This window comes from Galeopterus variegatus, unplaced genomic scaffold (assembly GCF_000696425.1).
Source record: "Galeopterus variegatus unplaced genomic scaffold, G_variegatus-3.0.2 Scaffold1786, whole genome shotgun sequence".
Taxonomy (NCBI): domain Eukaryota; kingdom Metazoa; phylum Chordata; class Mammalia; order Dermoptera; family Cynocephalidae; genus Galeopterus; species Galeopterus variegatus.
In genome coordinates, this window is record NW_007727897.1 from 163558 (window position 1) to 180628 (window position 17071).

Consider the following 17071-nt stretch of genomic DNA (forward strand, 5'->3'; position numbering starts at 1 on the left):
GAAGTTTACCTTTTAGAGATACGCGCTGAAATATTTACAAATGAAATGATGTCTGGAATTGGCTTCAAAATAATGGAGGAAGTGGCTAGGGGTATAAACAATATTGGCCATAAATTGATAATTGCTGAAGTGTGGTTTTGTTGTAAATGTTGGTTTATTACACTAATCTATCTACTTTTGTATATGTTTAAAATTTTCTATCATAAAAAGTTTAAAATAGGGTAATGTAGGGCTGGGCAAATACTTTATGAATAAGACCCCAAAAGCACAAGCAGCAAAAGAAAAAAATAAACAAATGGGATTATAGCAAACTAAAAAGCTTCTGCACAGCCAAGGAAACAATCAACAGAGTGAAAAGACAACCTACAGAATAGGAGAAAATATTTGCAAACTCTACATCCAGCAAGGGATTAATATACAGAATACACAAGGAACTAAAACAACTACACAGTAAAAAAGCAAATAACCCAATTAAAAAATGGGAAAAGGAGTTGAATAGACATTTCTTGAAGGAAGACATACAAATAAGACCAAACAGGTACTTGAAAAAATGCTCAGCATCACTAATCATCAGGTAAATGCAAATTAAAACCACACTGAGATATCGCCTCACCCCGGTTAGACTGGCTATAATGAAAAAGACTGAGAATAACAAATTCTGGTGAGGATGCAGAGAAAGGGGAACTCTCCTACACTGTAGGATTGTAAATTAGTACAGCTACTATTGGAAACAGTATGGCGGTTCCTCAAACAACTACAGATAGATCTACTATATGGTCCAGCAATCCCAGTACTGGGTATATACCCAAAGGAATGGAAATCATCTTGTCGAAGGGGTATACGCACTCCCGTGTTCGTTACAATTCTATTTACAATAGCCAAGGTATGGAACCAGCCTAAATGTCCATTGACAGACGACTGGATAAAGAAAGTGTGGTATATATACACTATGGAATACTACTCAGCCATAAAAAAGAATGAAATTCTGCCATTTGCAGCAACGTGGATGAGCTTGGAGAAAATTATGTTAAGCGAAATAAGCCAGGCGCACAGGGAAAAATACCATATGTCCTCACTTGTAAGTGGGAGCTAAGAGAAAAAGAAGGAAGGGAAAAAAGACCACAATGGTGCTTTGGACTTGGAGATGGAGAGAACAAACCTAGATTCGCTGGGGTTGGGGGTTGGGGGTCGGGGAGGGGGCTTGAGGAGAGGTTGGGTGGGAGACACGGGGAATAACTGCAATCTGAGGTGGTGGGCATTCTGATAGTATTGATGTGATCATCACATCTTGGGCACAGGTACTGATGGTCAGCTGTGTGCCCCATGAGTATGTATAATCAATAAAGAAAAATAAAAAATGAAGACATATACATAGACACTGGTCAAGATGGCAGAATAGATGGTCCTCAGTGTCACTCTCTCCCACAAATCAATAAATTTACAACTATAAAAATGTAACAACTACAAAGTATATTTAGAAGTTAAAATAAAATAAATTAAAAATAAAAAAACTAAATAAAATAAAAATGTAACAACAGCCATGCTGGGGCTGCTGGAGCTCAGGAGAAGAGGAGGAGAGACCTACAGAGTTCCTGAAGGGGGAGAAGCCACGTTGAGAGAAAGGAAAAACTGCTCGGAGCATTTTGGGCTGTGGCTGCTTTAAGGCTGGAACTGCTGAGCACATGGAGCAGGAGCTGGCAGAAGCTGCAGTGTCCTTTGGATGGAGTTGCTTGGAGGCGGCAGGGGAGAAGAAAGCCTTGGTGGCCCCCAAGACAGCAAGACCACTAATAGGGTTCCCATTGACCAGGCAGGAGCGAGGAGCCAGAATAGCTGAAAAAGGGAAGCCATTCAGAGGCTGGTGAGTCACTGCAAGGGACTGGTGCAGGGCCCATCCACAGGAAGTTTTTGGAGCATGGGTGGTGGGGGAGACAGGCCCACCGGGAGAACGCTGGGACACAGCAAGGACAGCAAATCTGCCCCCCAACCAGCGCAGGACCACTCAGAGGAGACTGGTCGGGAATGGAGAATAGCGTGGGGTGCACTTTGATGAAAAGATTCAGGCCCAGATCAGAGTTTCTACACAACCCAGATGTACTGGGTCTCTGGAGAGCCAGAAGCACCTATAAGGCCAACCATTAAACCCCAAGCTGCACAAAAACTCTTCCCTAGGGAAACAGCAGCAATTTGGTTCAAGAACACAGCTCAAGTACTGGTTCCCACAGGAAGTTCCCCCGTTTCAGAAATAAGCAAAGGACAAAAATTAGTTCCGGCCCAGGCACACCACCAGCACCTTGGTGCCTACCAGGGAACCCAGGGTATGGAGCCAGGACCAGACGCCCTGCCCACATCCAGGCACACCGCCAGCACCTTGGGGCCCCATCTGGGGTCCCAGGGCATGGATCTGAGGACTGGACCCCCACCTACATCCAGGCACATCACCAGAGCCTTGGGGCCCCTGCTCCAGCACCAAAGAGCATGCCCAAAACATCACCTCCATGTGGGTGGCCCACCACAGCCACCACAATAACCATGGCTCCCATGAAAGTGGGTAGACATCACAACCACCATGCAGATTCTCCATCAGCCACTGGAGTGCATTGACACAAGGAGAGTCACCAGCAGAGACCAAAGAAAAGAAGAGGATGTCTCTCTCCACAAAGCCCATTCCAGAGTGACAGAAGAAGCATCTGCTCTATGATAATATTGGGGGAACTGAACACATCTTTCAGCATTGGACAGATCATCTAGGAAACAAATCAACAGAGTAACCATTACTCTTTCAGAAGGAGAGAAGAAATCTAGGGTTATCAGTGGTGGGAGGGGGGAGGGGAGGAGGATAGAGAGAGATTGGACAAGGGGCATAAAGAATAAGTATGATTTGTAACAATATACGTACTAGTAATATTGATTTGATCAACATATGTCAACACTAAATCTGAAAAATATGTAAAATCAATTAAGATTCAATAAAAAAAGAAAAAATGAAAATTTAAAAATAAAAAAAGAAAAAAGTTTAAAATAAAAATGAAAATAAATAAAAGGACCCATTTTAAGACAATCTCCATTAAAAGGTAATCCTGTAGTACTAATTTCAACGTCAACACAATAAACAAGCCATTCAGAAGGAAAGAAAGCCAGAATAACTGGGGGTTCATGAGCAAGAAGGTAAGATTAAACAGGTAGGCTGATATCACATACATAGGGCCTTCTTCCGTGTAGGGATAAGACTGGATTGACATTTAAGAAAAAGCACATGGCTGTTCTCAGAATAAATTACAGGGGCAAGTTATTAAGCAAGGATGATCTTAAATTTTGGTTCCCTAAACATAATTTTGTAAAGAAGTCAACACCTATTGCTAGATATTGTGCTAGATGCTTTTCAGATATTATCTATTTAGTCCTCATAATATTTCTATAAGGTAGGTATTGTTATTCTTATTATACAGGTAGGGAAACTTTACCTCAGACAGGTTAAGTCAAAAGTCACAACTACTCAGTGGTAAAGTCAGAATTCAAATCTTTGACTCCAGTACTAGCATTTTTCTCACTAAGCAATATTATTCCCCATGATATGACACCAAAGTGTTGCTGAGATGGTTGGCAGGTACTTATCATTCTAAAAATGATAGCTGAGAAATTAACAACCGGTCACAGATCAGAACAATCACTAAATAAATTTATCTTGATCTAAACTAGTCAGACAGAAATAATACCTACAAATACATTCCTGAACCAAAATTTGACCCATTGGTATCCCACCTTCCAGTCCATTGTTGATACTACTGCCAGAAAAGATTTTATTTTTTAAAAAAAATCGTGCTACTTTCCTACTTAAAAACTTTTTCTTCTAGGGGCCAGCCCGGTGGCGCACTGGATAAGTGCGCCGCTTGGGAAGCGCGGCGGCGCTCCCGCCCGAGGGTTTGGATCCCACATACAGACCGGTTCCCGCTCACTGGCTGAGCGAGGCGCGGGGGCAACACCGAGGGTTGCGATCCCGTTGCCGGTCCCCGGTCCGGTACGGGGGCAACACTGGGGGTTGGGATCCGTTGCCGGACACGGAAAAAGACAAAAGACAAAAAAAAAAAAAAATTTTTTTTTTTTTTTGTCTTTTGTCTTTTTCCGTGTCCGGCAATGGATCGCAACCCTCAGTGTTGCCCCCGTACCGGACCGGGGACCGGCAACGGGACCGCAACCCCCGGTGTTGCCCCCGTGCCTCGCTCAGCCAGTGAGCGGGAACCGGTCTGTATGTGGGATCCAAACCCTCGGGCGGGAGCGCCGCCGCGCTTCCCAAGCGGCGCACTTATCCAGTGCGCCACCGGGCTGGCCCCTAGAAGAAAAAGTTTTTAAGTAGGAAAGTAGCACGATTTTTTTAAAAAAATCGTGCTACTTTCCTACTTAAAAACTTTTTCTTCTACAAAATCTACACAATAGGCTGGCTGGTTACATCAGTTGGTTAGACCATGGTGCTGATAACACCAAGGTCCAGGGTTTGATCCCTGTGGTCAGCCCCAAAAATAAATAAGAAAAAGACAAAAACCAAAAAAGAAAAATGGGCAAAGGATATTAATAAAAAAAAAATCTACAAGATAAAGGACAAAGATTCTCAGCAATTCTCAAACAGTTGGGTCTCAGGATTGCTTTACACTCATAAACTGATAACCACAAGGGTTCTTGTTCTTGGTTGTTTGAGTTCTATCTATTGACATATACATAAAAGTTAAAACTGAAAACATTTTAAAATGGTTATTAATCCATTAGAAAATAAACACTTTAAATATTAACCTAAATAATATTTTTTCAAATCTCTTTAATATCTAGCTTAATAGAAGACAGCCAAATTCTCATATTTGCTTCTGCATTCAATCTACTGTGATATGTCACTTTGATTAAAGAATACATAAAAAATCTGGTCTCATCCAGATTTATAGGTGGTAATGGGAAGAATATTTTAAAAACATTTTAGATAAATGTGGACATTCTTCTTTGGTACTATACCAGAGCTTGATAAGTGGTAGTTTCTTGATGGTTAGTTGCAATGTGGAATCTGAAACCATATCAATGAATTTTTTGTACTCCATTACATTAAAATCCATCGATCTATCCTGCAATTTGTTTTTTTTAATTTTAACTTATTTATTTTTCGTATAGCATTATATTGTATTAGGTTTCTTATTGAAATATATTGATTATACATATTTGAGGGTACAGAGTTGAATATCAATACATGTATATAATGCGTAATGATCAAATCAAGGTAATCAGCATATTCTTCAAAACAAAACTTCATCATTTCTTTGTGATGAGGACATTCGATCTCTGTTTTAGCCAGTTGATAACTCGCAGTAAACTATTTTTAATTATACATGTTTAGCTCAACTGTACACCCATAGAACTTATTTTTCCTATCTAGCTGTTACGTGCCCATTAACCNACCGCCAGCACCTTGGGGCCCCATCTGGGGTCCCAGGGCATGGATCTGAGGACTGGACCCCCACCTACATCCAGGCACATCACCAGAGCCTTGGGGCCCCTGCTCCAGCACCAAAGAGCATGCCCAAAACATCACCTCCATGTGGGTGGCCCACCACAGCCACCACAATAACCATGGCTCCCATGAAAGCGGGTAGACATCACAACCACCATGCAGATTCTCCATCAGCCACTGGAGTGCATTGACACAAGGAGAGTCACCAGCAGAGACCAAAGAAAAGAAGAGGATGTCTCTCTCCACAAAGCCCATTCCAGAGTGACAGAAGAAGCATCTGCTCTATGATAATATTGGGGGAACTGAACACATCTTTCAGCATTGGACAGATCATCTAGGAAACAAATCAACAGAGTAACCATTACTCTTTCAGAAGGAGAGAAGAAATCTAGGGTTATCAGTGGTGGGAGGGGGGAAGGGAGGAGGATAGAGAGAGATTGGACAAGGGGCATAAAGAATAAGTATGATTTGTAACAATATACGTACTAGTAATATTGATTTGATCAACATATGTCAACACTAAATCTGAAAAATATGTAAAATCAATTAAGATTCAATAAAAAAAGAAAAAATGAAAATTTAAAAATAAAAAAAGAAAAAAGTTTAAAATAAAAATGAAAATAAATAAAAGGACCCATTTTAAGACAATCTCCATTAAAAGGTAATCCTGTAGTACTAATTTCAACGTCAACACAATAAACAAGCCATTCAGAAGGAAAGAAAGCCAGAATAACTGGGGGTTCATGAGCAAGAAGGTAAGATTAAACAGGTAGGCTGATATCACATACATAGGGCCTTCTTCCGTGTAGGGATAAGACTGGATTGACATTTAAGAAAAAGCACATGGCTGTTCTCAGAATAAATTACAGGGGCAAGTTATTAAGCAAGGATGATCTTAAATTTTGGTTCCCTAAACATAATTTTGTAAAGAAGTCAACACCTATTGCTAGATATTGTGCTAGATGCTTTTCAGATATTATCTATTTAGTCCTCATAATATTTCTATAAGGTAGGTATTGTTATTCTTATTATACAGGTAGGGAAACTTTACCTCAGACAGGTTAAGTCAAAAGTCACAACTACTCAGTGGTAAAGTCAGAATTCAAATCTTTGACTCCAGTACTAGCATTTTTCTCACTAAGCAATATTATTCCCCATGATATGACACCAAAGTGTTGCTGAGATGGTTGGCAGGTACTTATCATTCTAAAAATGATAGCTGAGAAATTAACAACCGGTCACAGATCAGAACAATCACTAAATAAATTTATCTTGATCTAAACTAGTCAGACAGAAATAATACCTACAAATACATTCCTGAACCAAAATTTGACCCATTGGTATCCCACCTTCCAGTCCATTGTTGATACTACTGCCAGAAAAGATTTTATTTTTTAAAAAAAATCGTGCTACTTTCCTACTTAAAAACTTTTTCTTCTAGGGGCCAGCCCGGTGGCGCACTGGATAAGTGCGCCGCTTGGGAAGCGCGGCGGCGCTCCCGCCCGAGGGTTTGGATCCCACATACAGACCGGTTCCCGCTCACTGGCTGAGCGAGGCGCGGGAGGAAACAAGACATGAAAAAAACCAACAGAACGCTTAGACAACAAAAACAGACCCATAGGAGCTCAATATATTGATATTATCATACACAGACTTTTAAAAACTATATTTACTACATTCAGACAATAAAAGACTAGACTAAAATTTTAGCATAAAATTAAAAAGTATTGAAAGAGCAAAAAATGTTAATTCTAGACCTGAAAAATACAATAACTAAAAATAAATCAATGCATGGGTTTAAGAGCAGATTAGATATAGCTGAAGAGATAATTCATAAACTAGAAGATAGATCAGGACAACAAAATACCTCACAGGAAATATAAAGAGTAGGGCACTGGAAAAAAGTGGAAGGAAAAGATATAGACATATAGCAACTACACACAAAGTCTAATATACATGCATTTTGAGTGGCAGAGGAGAAGAGAGGATGGGACAGAAGGAACAACAAAAAGACAACAGCTAAAGTATTTTTTTATATTTGTTATTGAAACATTAATTATACATATTTGTGCGGTACATATCAATACATGTATACAATGTGTGATAATCAAATCAGGGTAATTAGAATAGTCATTATTACAAAATTTAATCATTTCTTTGAGATGAGGACATTCATCTCCTCTCTTCTATCTATTTTATGACATGCAGTAAATTATGGTTAATTATAGATGTTTAGCTCAACTGTACACCCATAGAACTTATTTTTCCTATCTAGCTGTTACGTGCCCATTAACCAACCTCTTACTATTCTCCCTCTCCCTCCCCCTTTCCCACCTCTTATAACCATAGGTCTGCTCTCTACTTTGAAAATTCAATTCTCTTTCTTTCTTTCTCTCTCTTTCTCTCTCCCTCCCTCCCTCCCTCCTTCCTTCCTTCCTCTTTTTTTTTTTAGCTCACACTTACGAGTGAGAGAACACAGAGCATTTTTCTTCCTGTGCCTGGCTTATTTCGCTTAACATAATTTTCTCAAAATGAATTAAAGACCTGAAACTATCTTGCCGTTTGAATGGATCTTTTACTTATGCATAATTTTGTAATATCATGCATTGAGTCATTTGGAAATTACTGGTTTACTGAGTTATGCAGATCCTCTAACTGTTGACACATTTCATTATATAATACGAAAAAAAAACCAACTTTGCTAAATTCACTACCAACCTCATCAGAAAAATGTTAAGTATTAGGAAGCTGTCAAGGTCACATGGCAGATACGAGTTTTAAAAATTCTTATGTTTTGCTTGCAAGTTTGAATTTTATCACTGACAATAAACACAGCCAGTTGTTTTCCTTGAAGTAATAGGCTCATTACATTCATTCTTAAGAAAATATCTGCCAAACACTCAAATTTGGATAACCACAGTTGGTCTGTCAGTTGTTTTTTCTAGGTGGTTCATGAAAGGGGGGTGGTTCAGCCTCGCAACTCAAACTTTGCAACTCAAATTATTTCACAAGTGTTTTTCCTTGAGACAACAACCATCATACTTTGGTATGCAGCAGAAGTACTATATGTACTTCTGATTTCATCACACAGAATTTTTTAAAAGACGGGTACTTAAGGATTGAGATTTAATAAAATTTACTACTTCGTCATGAACATTCTTACATGAAACTGGCTTTTTAAAAAAAACTCCTAGTACAATATGGTGCCATGGCTTTAATTTATGCCAAAATGCAAGCAGTTTTTACCACCTATTGTTTTTGCACCATCAGTGCAAATGTCAGTATAGTGAAAAAGATAAATGTCTTAGTATTATTATGAAAATAGTGACCTCTGCATGGTCACAATTTGACTTTATATGACCATACTTTAGGAACCACTGGACTATTTTTTTTATTTGTCTTATTTTTAATTGATAATTATATATATTTGTAGGGTACAAAATAATGTTTTGATGTATGTATACTGTACACTGTAGAAAGATTAAGCTAATTAACATATCCATCACCTCACCTACTTATTTTTCGTGTGGTGAGAATGTTTAAAATCTACTCTTTTAGCAATTTAAAAATATGTAATACATTATTAACTATAGTCACCATGCTGTGCAATAGATCACTAAAACTTAATTCTTCCTAAGACTTTGTACCCTTTGACCAACATCTCCCTTTCCCCATTCCTATGGTAACTGCCATTCTACCCTCTCCTATGAGTTCAACTTTACAGATCCACTGCACGATTCACTATCCTTTTCCAGCCACCTGTCCTACTTCTGTTTGCCATCATCCTCATCTGTGTGACTCTGCATATACTGTTCCTTTCGCCTGCACTGTCTTTCCCAACCAGCTGACAAAATCCTATTTGTCTTTTAAGATCTGGTTTGGATTTCATTTCTGATAAGTCTGTTTTAATCTGATTAATCACTTTGTCTTTTCTGCTTCTGTATCACTCTGCACATTTAGTATTTATCACATTGAGGGCAGAGGGGCTACTAACATTTTTAAAGCATCAAATATGTGTCAGACCCCATGCTAAGCCTTTTATATTTTTTCTCATATAAAATTTTCAAATTAATCTTTGTGTTAGGTATCATTATAGCCTTGTACACTGAAGGACAGACAGACAGATAAAGCTGAAGTCAAACCCAAGCCCATTACTTCAACAATGTCATAATCTTCCCCCTATTTGTTCCAGGGACGAATGGCACATGCACAGTTAAGATACTCAATTTATGTCTCCTGAACAGATCCATAAATGAACTTAGTAACTATCTAATGCCACAACGAAAACCTCTGCAGAATCCCTCATCTTCAGAGCCTGGTTTCTGGCCTTCAGCACAGTATTTTTTCATTCTTCATTCCTTACATACAGTTTAGATTTGAAATCTCCATTTACTTATAGAAAAGCTATATTTTCATATCTTTCAGCAGTGTGTTCCCAGCCGTGGGATGGTAATTTAATGATCACACTGCCATCAAGCCAGAAACATAAATGTTGACATTTGATAGTAATGTTTTTCCCCTCAAAGTTGGTTCAAATAAATACCAATGGTGTATCTGAGTAAATGAGATAATTATTAAAAAAGCAAATGGTATATATTTTTCAATATGTATATTCATGTTTTAAGCTTTTCAAAAAGTTTTTAAAAAGCTATTGAGGGCCGGCCTGGTGGCGCACTGGAGAGTGCGCCGCTTGGGAGCGTGGTGGCGCTCCCGCCGAGGGTTCGGATCCCATGTGGAGACTGGTTCCCGCTCACTGGCTGAGCGTGGTGCGGGCGCAACACTGAGGGTTGCGATACCGCTGCCGGTCCCCGGTGCAGGCGCGACACCGAGGGTTGCGATCCCGTTACCGGTCAGGAAAAAAGACAAAAAGGAAAAAATACCGGTCAGGAAAAAAGACAAAAAGGAAAAAAAAAAAAAAAAAGCTATTGAATAAATTTTTCTACTTAGTCTGGGACATTATGAAATGTGAAAATTCTAATGTGCCTCTAGGAAAAGCTTAATCTCTCAATCACTGCTTTACTTAGACAATAGCATGTGTTTTTAGAATGGTGGAGAGATCAGTGGTTCTAAAGTGTGGCTCAAGGACCAGCAGCACCAGTATTACCTGAGAACTTGTTAGAAGTGCCAATTATTAGGACCCACTCCAGATCTACTGTATCAGAAGCTCTGGAGGTGGGGCCCAGCAGTCTGTGTTTTAACAGCCCTCCAGATGACTGTGAAACATGGTCAAATTTGAGAACCAACAGGGCAAATTAACTGTCACTGAACTCATGGATGTTGCCTATAAAAAAACTGATAAATTTTGGAAGATATGACTGGTCCACATATAACCAAATCTGTAAAAATATAAGTTGTATAAAGTCTGCCATGCCCAAGGCCTGGGTTGCCCTCAAGTCCATCCACAGTGGTGTGCAGCCAAAGGAAAGAGTCTCATTTCACAGAAGATAGGCCGGATCACTGCTTTTCTCTGTGTTCCAGGGTGTGGATAAATATACCACAGCTATATTTAATTAGGAGTAAAGCTGTTTATTGATCTGCAAGAACTATATGCCATTCACTTCTAGGTAATTCTAACCATGTGCTATTTAGATGGCCTCTTTTCTAAATAAAACAGTAACTTGCAATACATGTGTTTTATTACTACTGCAGTACAATATTCTATCATTGAGTACATTATCACAGAATACAACATTCAATGACCAATGAAAAGACTATTCTTTCCAGGAACATATTACCACTAATCTAGTGGCTTTGTTATTACATGGATTTAAGAAAAACAGGGAATTCCTAGCATTTTGACAACTATTTGGAAGTATGTAAAAGCCTCATTTTACTAAAAAAATATATATAGTATATAAAACTTCTTAGCATTTTGTTAGGAAAAGTGAAGGCGTTAAGTGTTCACAACATTTTTATTTATACTTTTCTAATGGAAAACTGGTGAGAGAATCTGCCCCATGAGTCTGTTTGCAGTCTTTGACAGAGAGGAAGCCAGGCCAGATAGAGAAAGTTTACTGTAAGTCAAGAAGGAGTAGGACTCAGAATCAGATGAATGGTGTACTCACGGCATATTCTTTTTTAAGAACATAAAAGGACAGGGAAATCATAAACTTGGGATAAAAGTTCCTTGTTTTTATTGGCAGTTAAGTAATTTTGTTTACAATTCAAATAAGAAAGAAAAACTCAGCCTTTCTAAACATAAATTTTTATGTGAATGATTACAAGTGAAAATATAACAGTTTTGTTTGATCTTATGTTTCTTAACACTGCAACATTATAGGAAAAATATAAGCTTTAAAGCGAGACAGATCAGGGTCTGAATTCTCGCTCTGACAAGTAATAGCTTTATGACTCTGGCCAATTCTTTTTCAGTTTCCTCATCTGAAGAATATACAGCCAATTTACAGGGCTTTACAAGGATTTGAGATAAATATTTGGGATGTGCCTTATACAGAGTAGGTGATCAGTGAGTAGTTATTAAGGTATTAAAGGAAACTAATGCCTAGAGAGCTGATGAGGGTATTTAATCAGCCTAGCTGAATTGAAGATTATACCATTGGGTCTCAATCTGGATAACCAACTTCTCCTACTTCACCTATATGTTAAATAACAATAAACTGCTTTCTCCCACCCCCGCTTTTTCCACAATACTTGGAATGAGAACAGAAAAAGACAGTAATAAAACACCAAATATTTCCTTAAAATAAAGTAATATATATGGGGATAACACCTGGTAAAAGACAAAAAAGAATTGGTTGAAGAGTTTTATTTCATTTACAGTAAGGGTAAGAACGGAACCACCATTTACTCATTTGATCCAGTTTCTCCCTCACACTCTCATAGCATTTCAAAAAAACGTTATTTACTGCCATTAAGGTGTTAGGGATTTGATTTTCTATGTGAAAGCCCCTTTGCATTCACGAGAATACAGTAGCCTACTCTAGCTAAAGATCCAGGGCTGTAAACATTGTTCAGTGCAATAAGATCACTTTAATAATATTCTAATCTTGGAGTGCAGTTACAAAAATAGATGTTGGCCACACAGTGGTAATTACAAACAGAAATGGCTCCTATGCAATCTTAAAAGATATAAAAAACTTAGCACCTGAAAATGTGTTTTAAAAAATTCCCATATTCTGCTAGTCTATTTTACATACCTGAGAATTTTCTTAGGAATCTGTGATGGAGAAGAGTGACTCCTCTTCTTCTTCTCTGAGTCCTGGAGTAATGCATCCATTCTACCCTTCTCTGTGACTGCTGCCTGGTCTGCCCCAGCCTTGCTCTGATCCACACTGAGCTGCCCTTGGGCAGGGTTGCACCTGTACATGAAGACAATGGCTGGCTTCTCACTGGACTCTCCTTTTGCCTCTGTGAACCAGTGATGGTGCTGAACTGGAGGAGGGGGCAGCATGTGGATGACTGTACCATCCAGGCCCACCAGTTTCCCTTTCTCTCGCTCTTTCTCTTTGTCATCCTCTTCATCTGTTTTCCGACGGCGGAAGAAGCTTTTAAATGATATCCAGCGTTTAGGTTTTGCATCAGCTGCCCGTCTGCTGCCTTCAGAGTGCAAAACTGATTCAGCTTCTGTTGATCTGGAAGGGCTGGTTGGCTTGGTCCAGTTGGTGAAATGCCTCTGCAAAAGGTTACTTGCATGATAAGGGGAGGAAGTAGAGCGTGGTGGGGGAAAGGGAGGTGGTGACTCACTTTGGGGGTTAGTCACTAATTTGGAGGGAGAGGAGGTGACTGGCTTTGCAAATGGATCTTTTTGTACTTTGGTGGTAGGACTTTCTGTGGTCTGAGGTGCTTCAGCCTCACCACTAGGCTGAGATGTAAAGAGAGATTTGGGCCGGACTGTTGTACTCTTAGCAGCATCGGCATCTGGAGGAATAGCATAAAGTTCTTCCACACTGCAAGCTTTAGGGCCAGACTGAGGTGTTTCTGGAGGAGACTGTGGAGGTTGAATAGAAGCCACAATCTGAGAAAGCACTGTGCTTGCTTTCTCCCTGGTGCCGCTGCCGCTGCCGCCGCCGCCACTGCTGCTGCCCAGTGTCTGAGGCTCCTGAATGCCTTCAGTTTTGGCCACAGGCTCTCGAGTGGTTCTCTGGATCTTCGCCGCCACTGCTGCTGCCCAGCGTCTGAGGCTCCTGAATGCCTTCAGTTTTGGCCACAGGCTCTCGAGTGGTTCTCTGGATCTTTGCTGGGGAGCTGTGGCTGGAACTATAGCTTCTCTGTGGTGACAACTGACCCCTGCTGAGACAGTTGTTAAACTCTTGAACCTTCTGAGCCACTGAACCCCTTTTACGCTCTGTGCTGTTTGAAAACCCTTTAGCTTGGGGACATTCAGTGGGTTTGCCAGTGGTGTTATCAGATTCTTTGTTTTCAGTTTCTATTTCTTCATAAGTGTGGCTTATTATACTTGTGGTTTTTTCTTTCATTGAGAGTTCTCCACTTGTTCCCAGAAAACTTTTGTAGATGGCTAGATTGTCATATGCATTTGGATTGATAACAATGGGAACTTTGATAGCATTTTTAGAACTCCGAGCATAAGTTGGTTCATCGTGAATGATAATTGGAAAAGGAGGCATACCAGCATTGTTGTAACTATTAAATTTTATTTCAGACAAATTAGGTGACTTAACTGGGATGGTTTTGGAGGAAATGTTTGTAGCTGTGGGTGAAGTAGGTGCTGACTTGTGACAATTTTTCCTTGGAGGGACATTTGGTCCAGTTCCACCAGTAATTAATTCTACTTTAGGTATCTTTTGTCGTGGACTGGTGCTGGAAGTCCATACTTCCTGGTATCGGATTGCACTAGATTTTTGGAAATGGGTACTTACTTGTCCTGGTGTCAATGCAGGTGATGTCACTGGAGAGTTTGGAGTAGAAGATGAGCTTTTCGTCTTGGAGTTGTTAACAAGTCCCTCAAGGTGCTCGCTGGCCATGGCTGCTGACACATCCACGACAGTATATGGCTTACACAATGGCTGTTCCAGATTCACAACCCGGTAGGGCTTTGCTTGCTCTTCTACAGGGACAAGGTTTATGGTTACTGCTTGCCCAGCAATATCTGTAGAAGCTTTACTTTCTTGATTCTCAGTTTGCACAGCAATCTTGCCATCCTTCTCTTCTAATCGCAGAGCAAGGACTGCTTTGTGTGTCTCTGGAACTTTTACTGTGCTTTTGGAAGTTTGTGGTAAGTTCTTCTCCTGATTATTACCAGAGAGACTTTCATAATTGGGCTCAATTTCCTTCATGTCCTTAGAATCTCCTGGGTTACCAGGAGATATCACCCCATTATAAATCTTCTGGGATACACTACTGGCTGTCTCAGAACGTGATTCTTCTGTTAAAGAAGAATCTGGTGATGTGGAGTCAGATGACACCATGCTCTGAATGCTTCCTTGTCCACAGGAAACCACAGAATTTTCCTCATAACCATTCAGGATTTCATCATAGCTGTCATCATAGTCTACAGCACAGATTCTCTGCAGAGATTTATTTCGCAGGGGGACAGTATTCCATTTTTTGTCCACAAAGAATCGAACAGGAGACAAAGTGTTTGCCCTGAAGTTGGCAAAGCGAGGTTGCCCTCTCATGCGAATCTCCATGGCCAAGAGCTCTTCATCACTCTCATCCCAGCTCTCTCGTTCCTCCTCCATGTTACTGAAAAGCAAGTCTTCCTCACTCTCCTCACCACTAGAAAACTCTGGGTAACAGAACCGACCCCCTTCATTACTGATCACTTCTGTGCTCCCACTCAGAATTACATGCTTGGCCTGAGTATCCTTCATCCCACCTATCATGCAACTTGGTGGAAGCTTCCTTTCCAACGATCGTTTATAGCAATGATTAATTCTTCCTAAGAATGTTTCTCTGGAGTTAGTTTCATTTCCTCGTGTCTGAGGGGTGCTATCCAAGCCTGCTATCTCTTTTAACACTTCAGTTAGCCCATTATTGTTTGATATCTTCTTTGCACTATCATTATTACCATAAGACTTAGAAACATGGCTAAATCCTTCAATATCACCTTCGTTATTATTGTTAAGTGGTTTCTGAGTCAAGGCGGTCCTGTTTCGGTTCCATCCTACAATGACAGGTTTGTTCTCACAGTGTTCTTGGATGCTAAGCTCACCACATACACTTTGCCCATCTGCTACCATCATAGTCGGCTTCACAGCTATAGTGGGTTTTTTTGCCACAGGAGGCCGGAAATTTCCGGTGTTCCTGATGCGGTGGTTGTTACTGTGATTGGCATTAGTTTTCACATTGCCATGGGAGATGGGTGTCTTATCAGGGTCTGGGGGGAGCTGGTGCAAGCTTTTAGGTTTAAAGCAATTCTTGCATTCACCAGGTTTCCAAACGTGTTCAGTAAAGGTATTACAAGCAGACATTTTTAAAACTAGAACTTCACAATGTTTTTCTTTCAGTGCATGGCAAAACTTTCATCTGTTAGTTTTCACCTCCCGTATGTGTTACAGCAGTTCTTCTAGGTATACAATCAATCTGTGGGGAGAGAAGAAGAAAAAATCTGAATGGAAAAGGCACTATGAGGCTTACCACCAAGTGACTCGAAAAACTGGTTTCATTTCTAAACTTTTCCTTTAATTAAAAGGTTGAGAGATAAGCTAATTTGGGTACTTCATAATCTCCCTTTAGCCAAACAGCATCTTGGAAAGTTAGCCTTTTAACCATAATCTTATGCACTCTTAGCAAACCATATATAATCTTCAGTTTGATGTCTCTGTAGCAATGATACTGTGACCCTCCTCTCCTGGAAATGCCTTTGATACTTCTCTTTCTGTTATTCACCAACCTTTTTAACACTTCTTAGTCCACTATGGGCTCTTCTTCTTCCACTCACCTTGAAATTTTGGACATTTCATAGACTTCTCAAACTCAGTGCATTCAAAATGAATCCTCAGGCTCCCCCTATTCTCAACTCCAGGAAACTTACCGCCTATAACCAGCCCTCCTCCACCCCCTGGGCCGCCTTCTTACTCTTTATATATAAATCTTATATTTCAGTAATGTCATCACCATCCATCTAGGTAGCTAAGCTTACACTTTTAGACCATTCTTGACACTGCTAACTCCAAATTTTACTAACTCTCTAAATTATTCTTGCCAATTTTATCTAGCTAGATTTCTCTGGAACCTATTCTTGCCATTACCAGACACGGCCAGCACTTCAGATACTATCTCTTGTCTACATTACTATGACAGGCTGTTAACTGATCTCCATGCCTGTAGTCTCACCCCAATCCAATTCATCCTCTGTACCTTTGCCACTCAAATGATAGTTCTCACATAAGCTGTACCAGCCTCACCTGGGAACTTGTTATAAGTGCAGTATCTTAGGTCCAACGCCAGACCTACTGGATCTGAATTTGCATTGTAACGAGATTCTCAGAAGATTCCACTGTTTTATGCTACTATCAGATTTAACTTTCTAAAATGTTAATACAATCATCTTATTAACTAGCTTAAAAACTATTCTGTGCCTTAGGCTGTGGCTCACTTGGGAGAGTGTGGTGCTGATAACACCAAGGCCATGGGTTTGGATCCCTTTATAGGGATGGCCGGTTA

The 17071-nt window shown here is 40.0% G+C and overlaps 1 protein-coding gene across 1 annotated transcript in view; it reads right to left on the minus strand.

Moving 5' to 3' along the window:
• PEAK1 (pseudopodium-enriched atypical kinase 1) overlaps positions 1-17071 on the minus strand; it is a 155950-nt gene that overhangs the window by 59277 nt on the left and 79602 nt on the right. Inside the window, exons 3-4 of the mRNA XM_008578936.1 lie at positions 13605-15988; positions 12643-13495 (exon numbers count right to left, since the gene is read on the minus strand). Of these exons, the coding sequence (XP_008577158.1) occupies positions 12643-13495; positions 13605-15876 (3125 nt within the window). The 5' untranslated portion in view covers positions 15877-15988. The remainder of the gene's footprint in view (positions 1-12642; positions 13496-13604; positions 15989-17071) is intronic.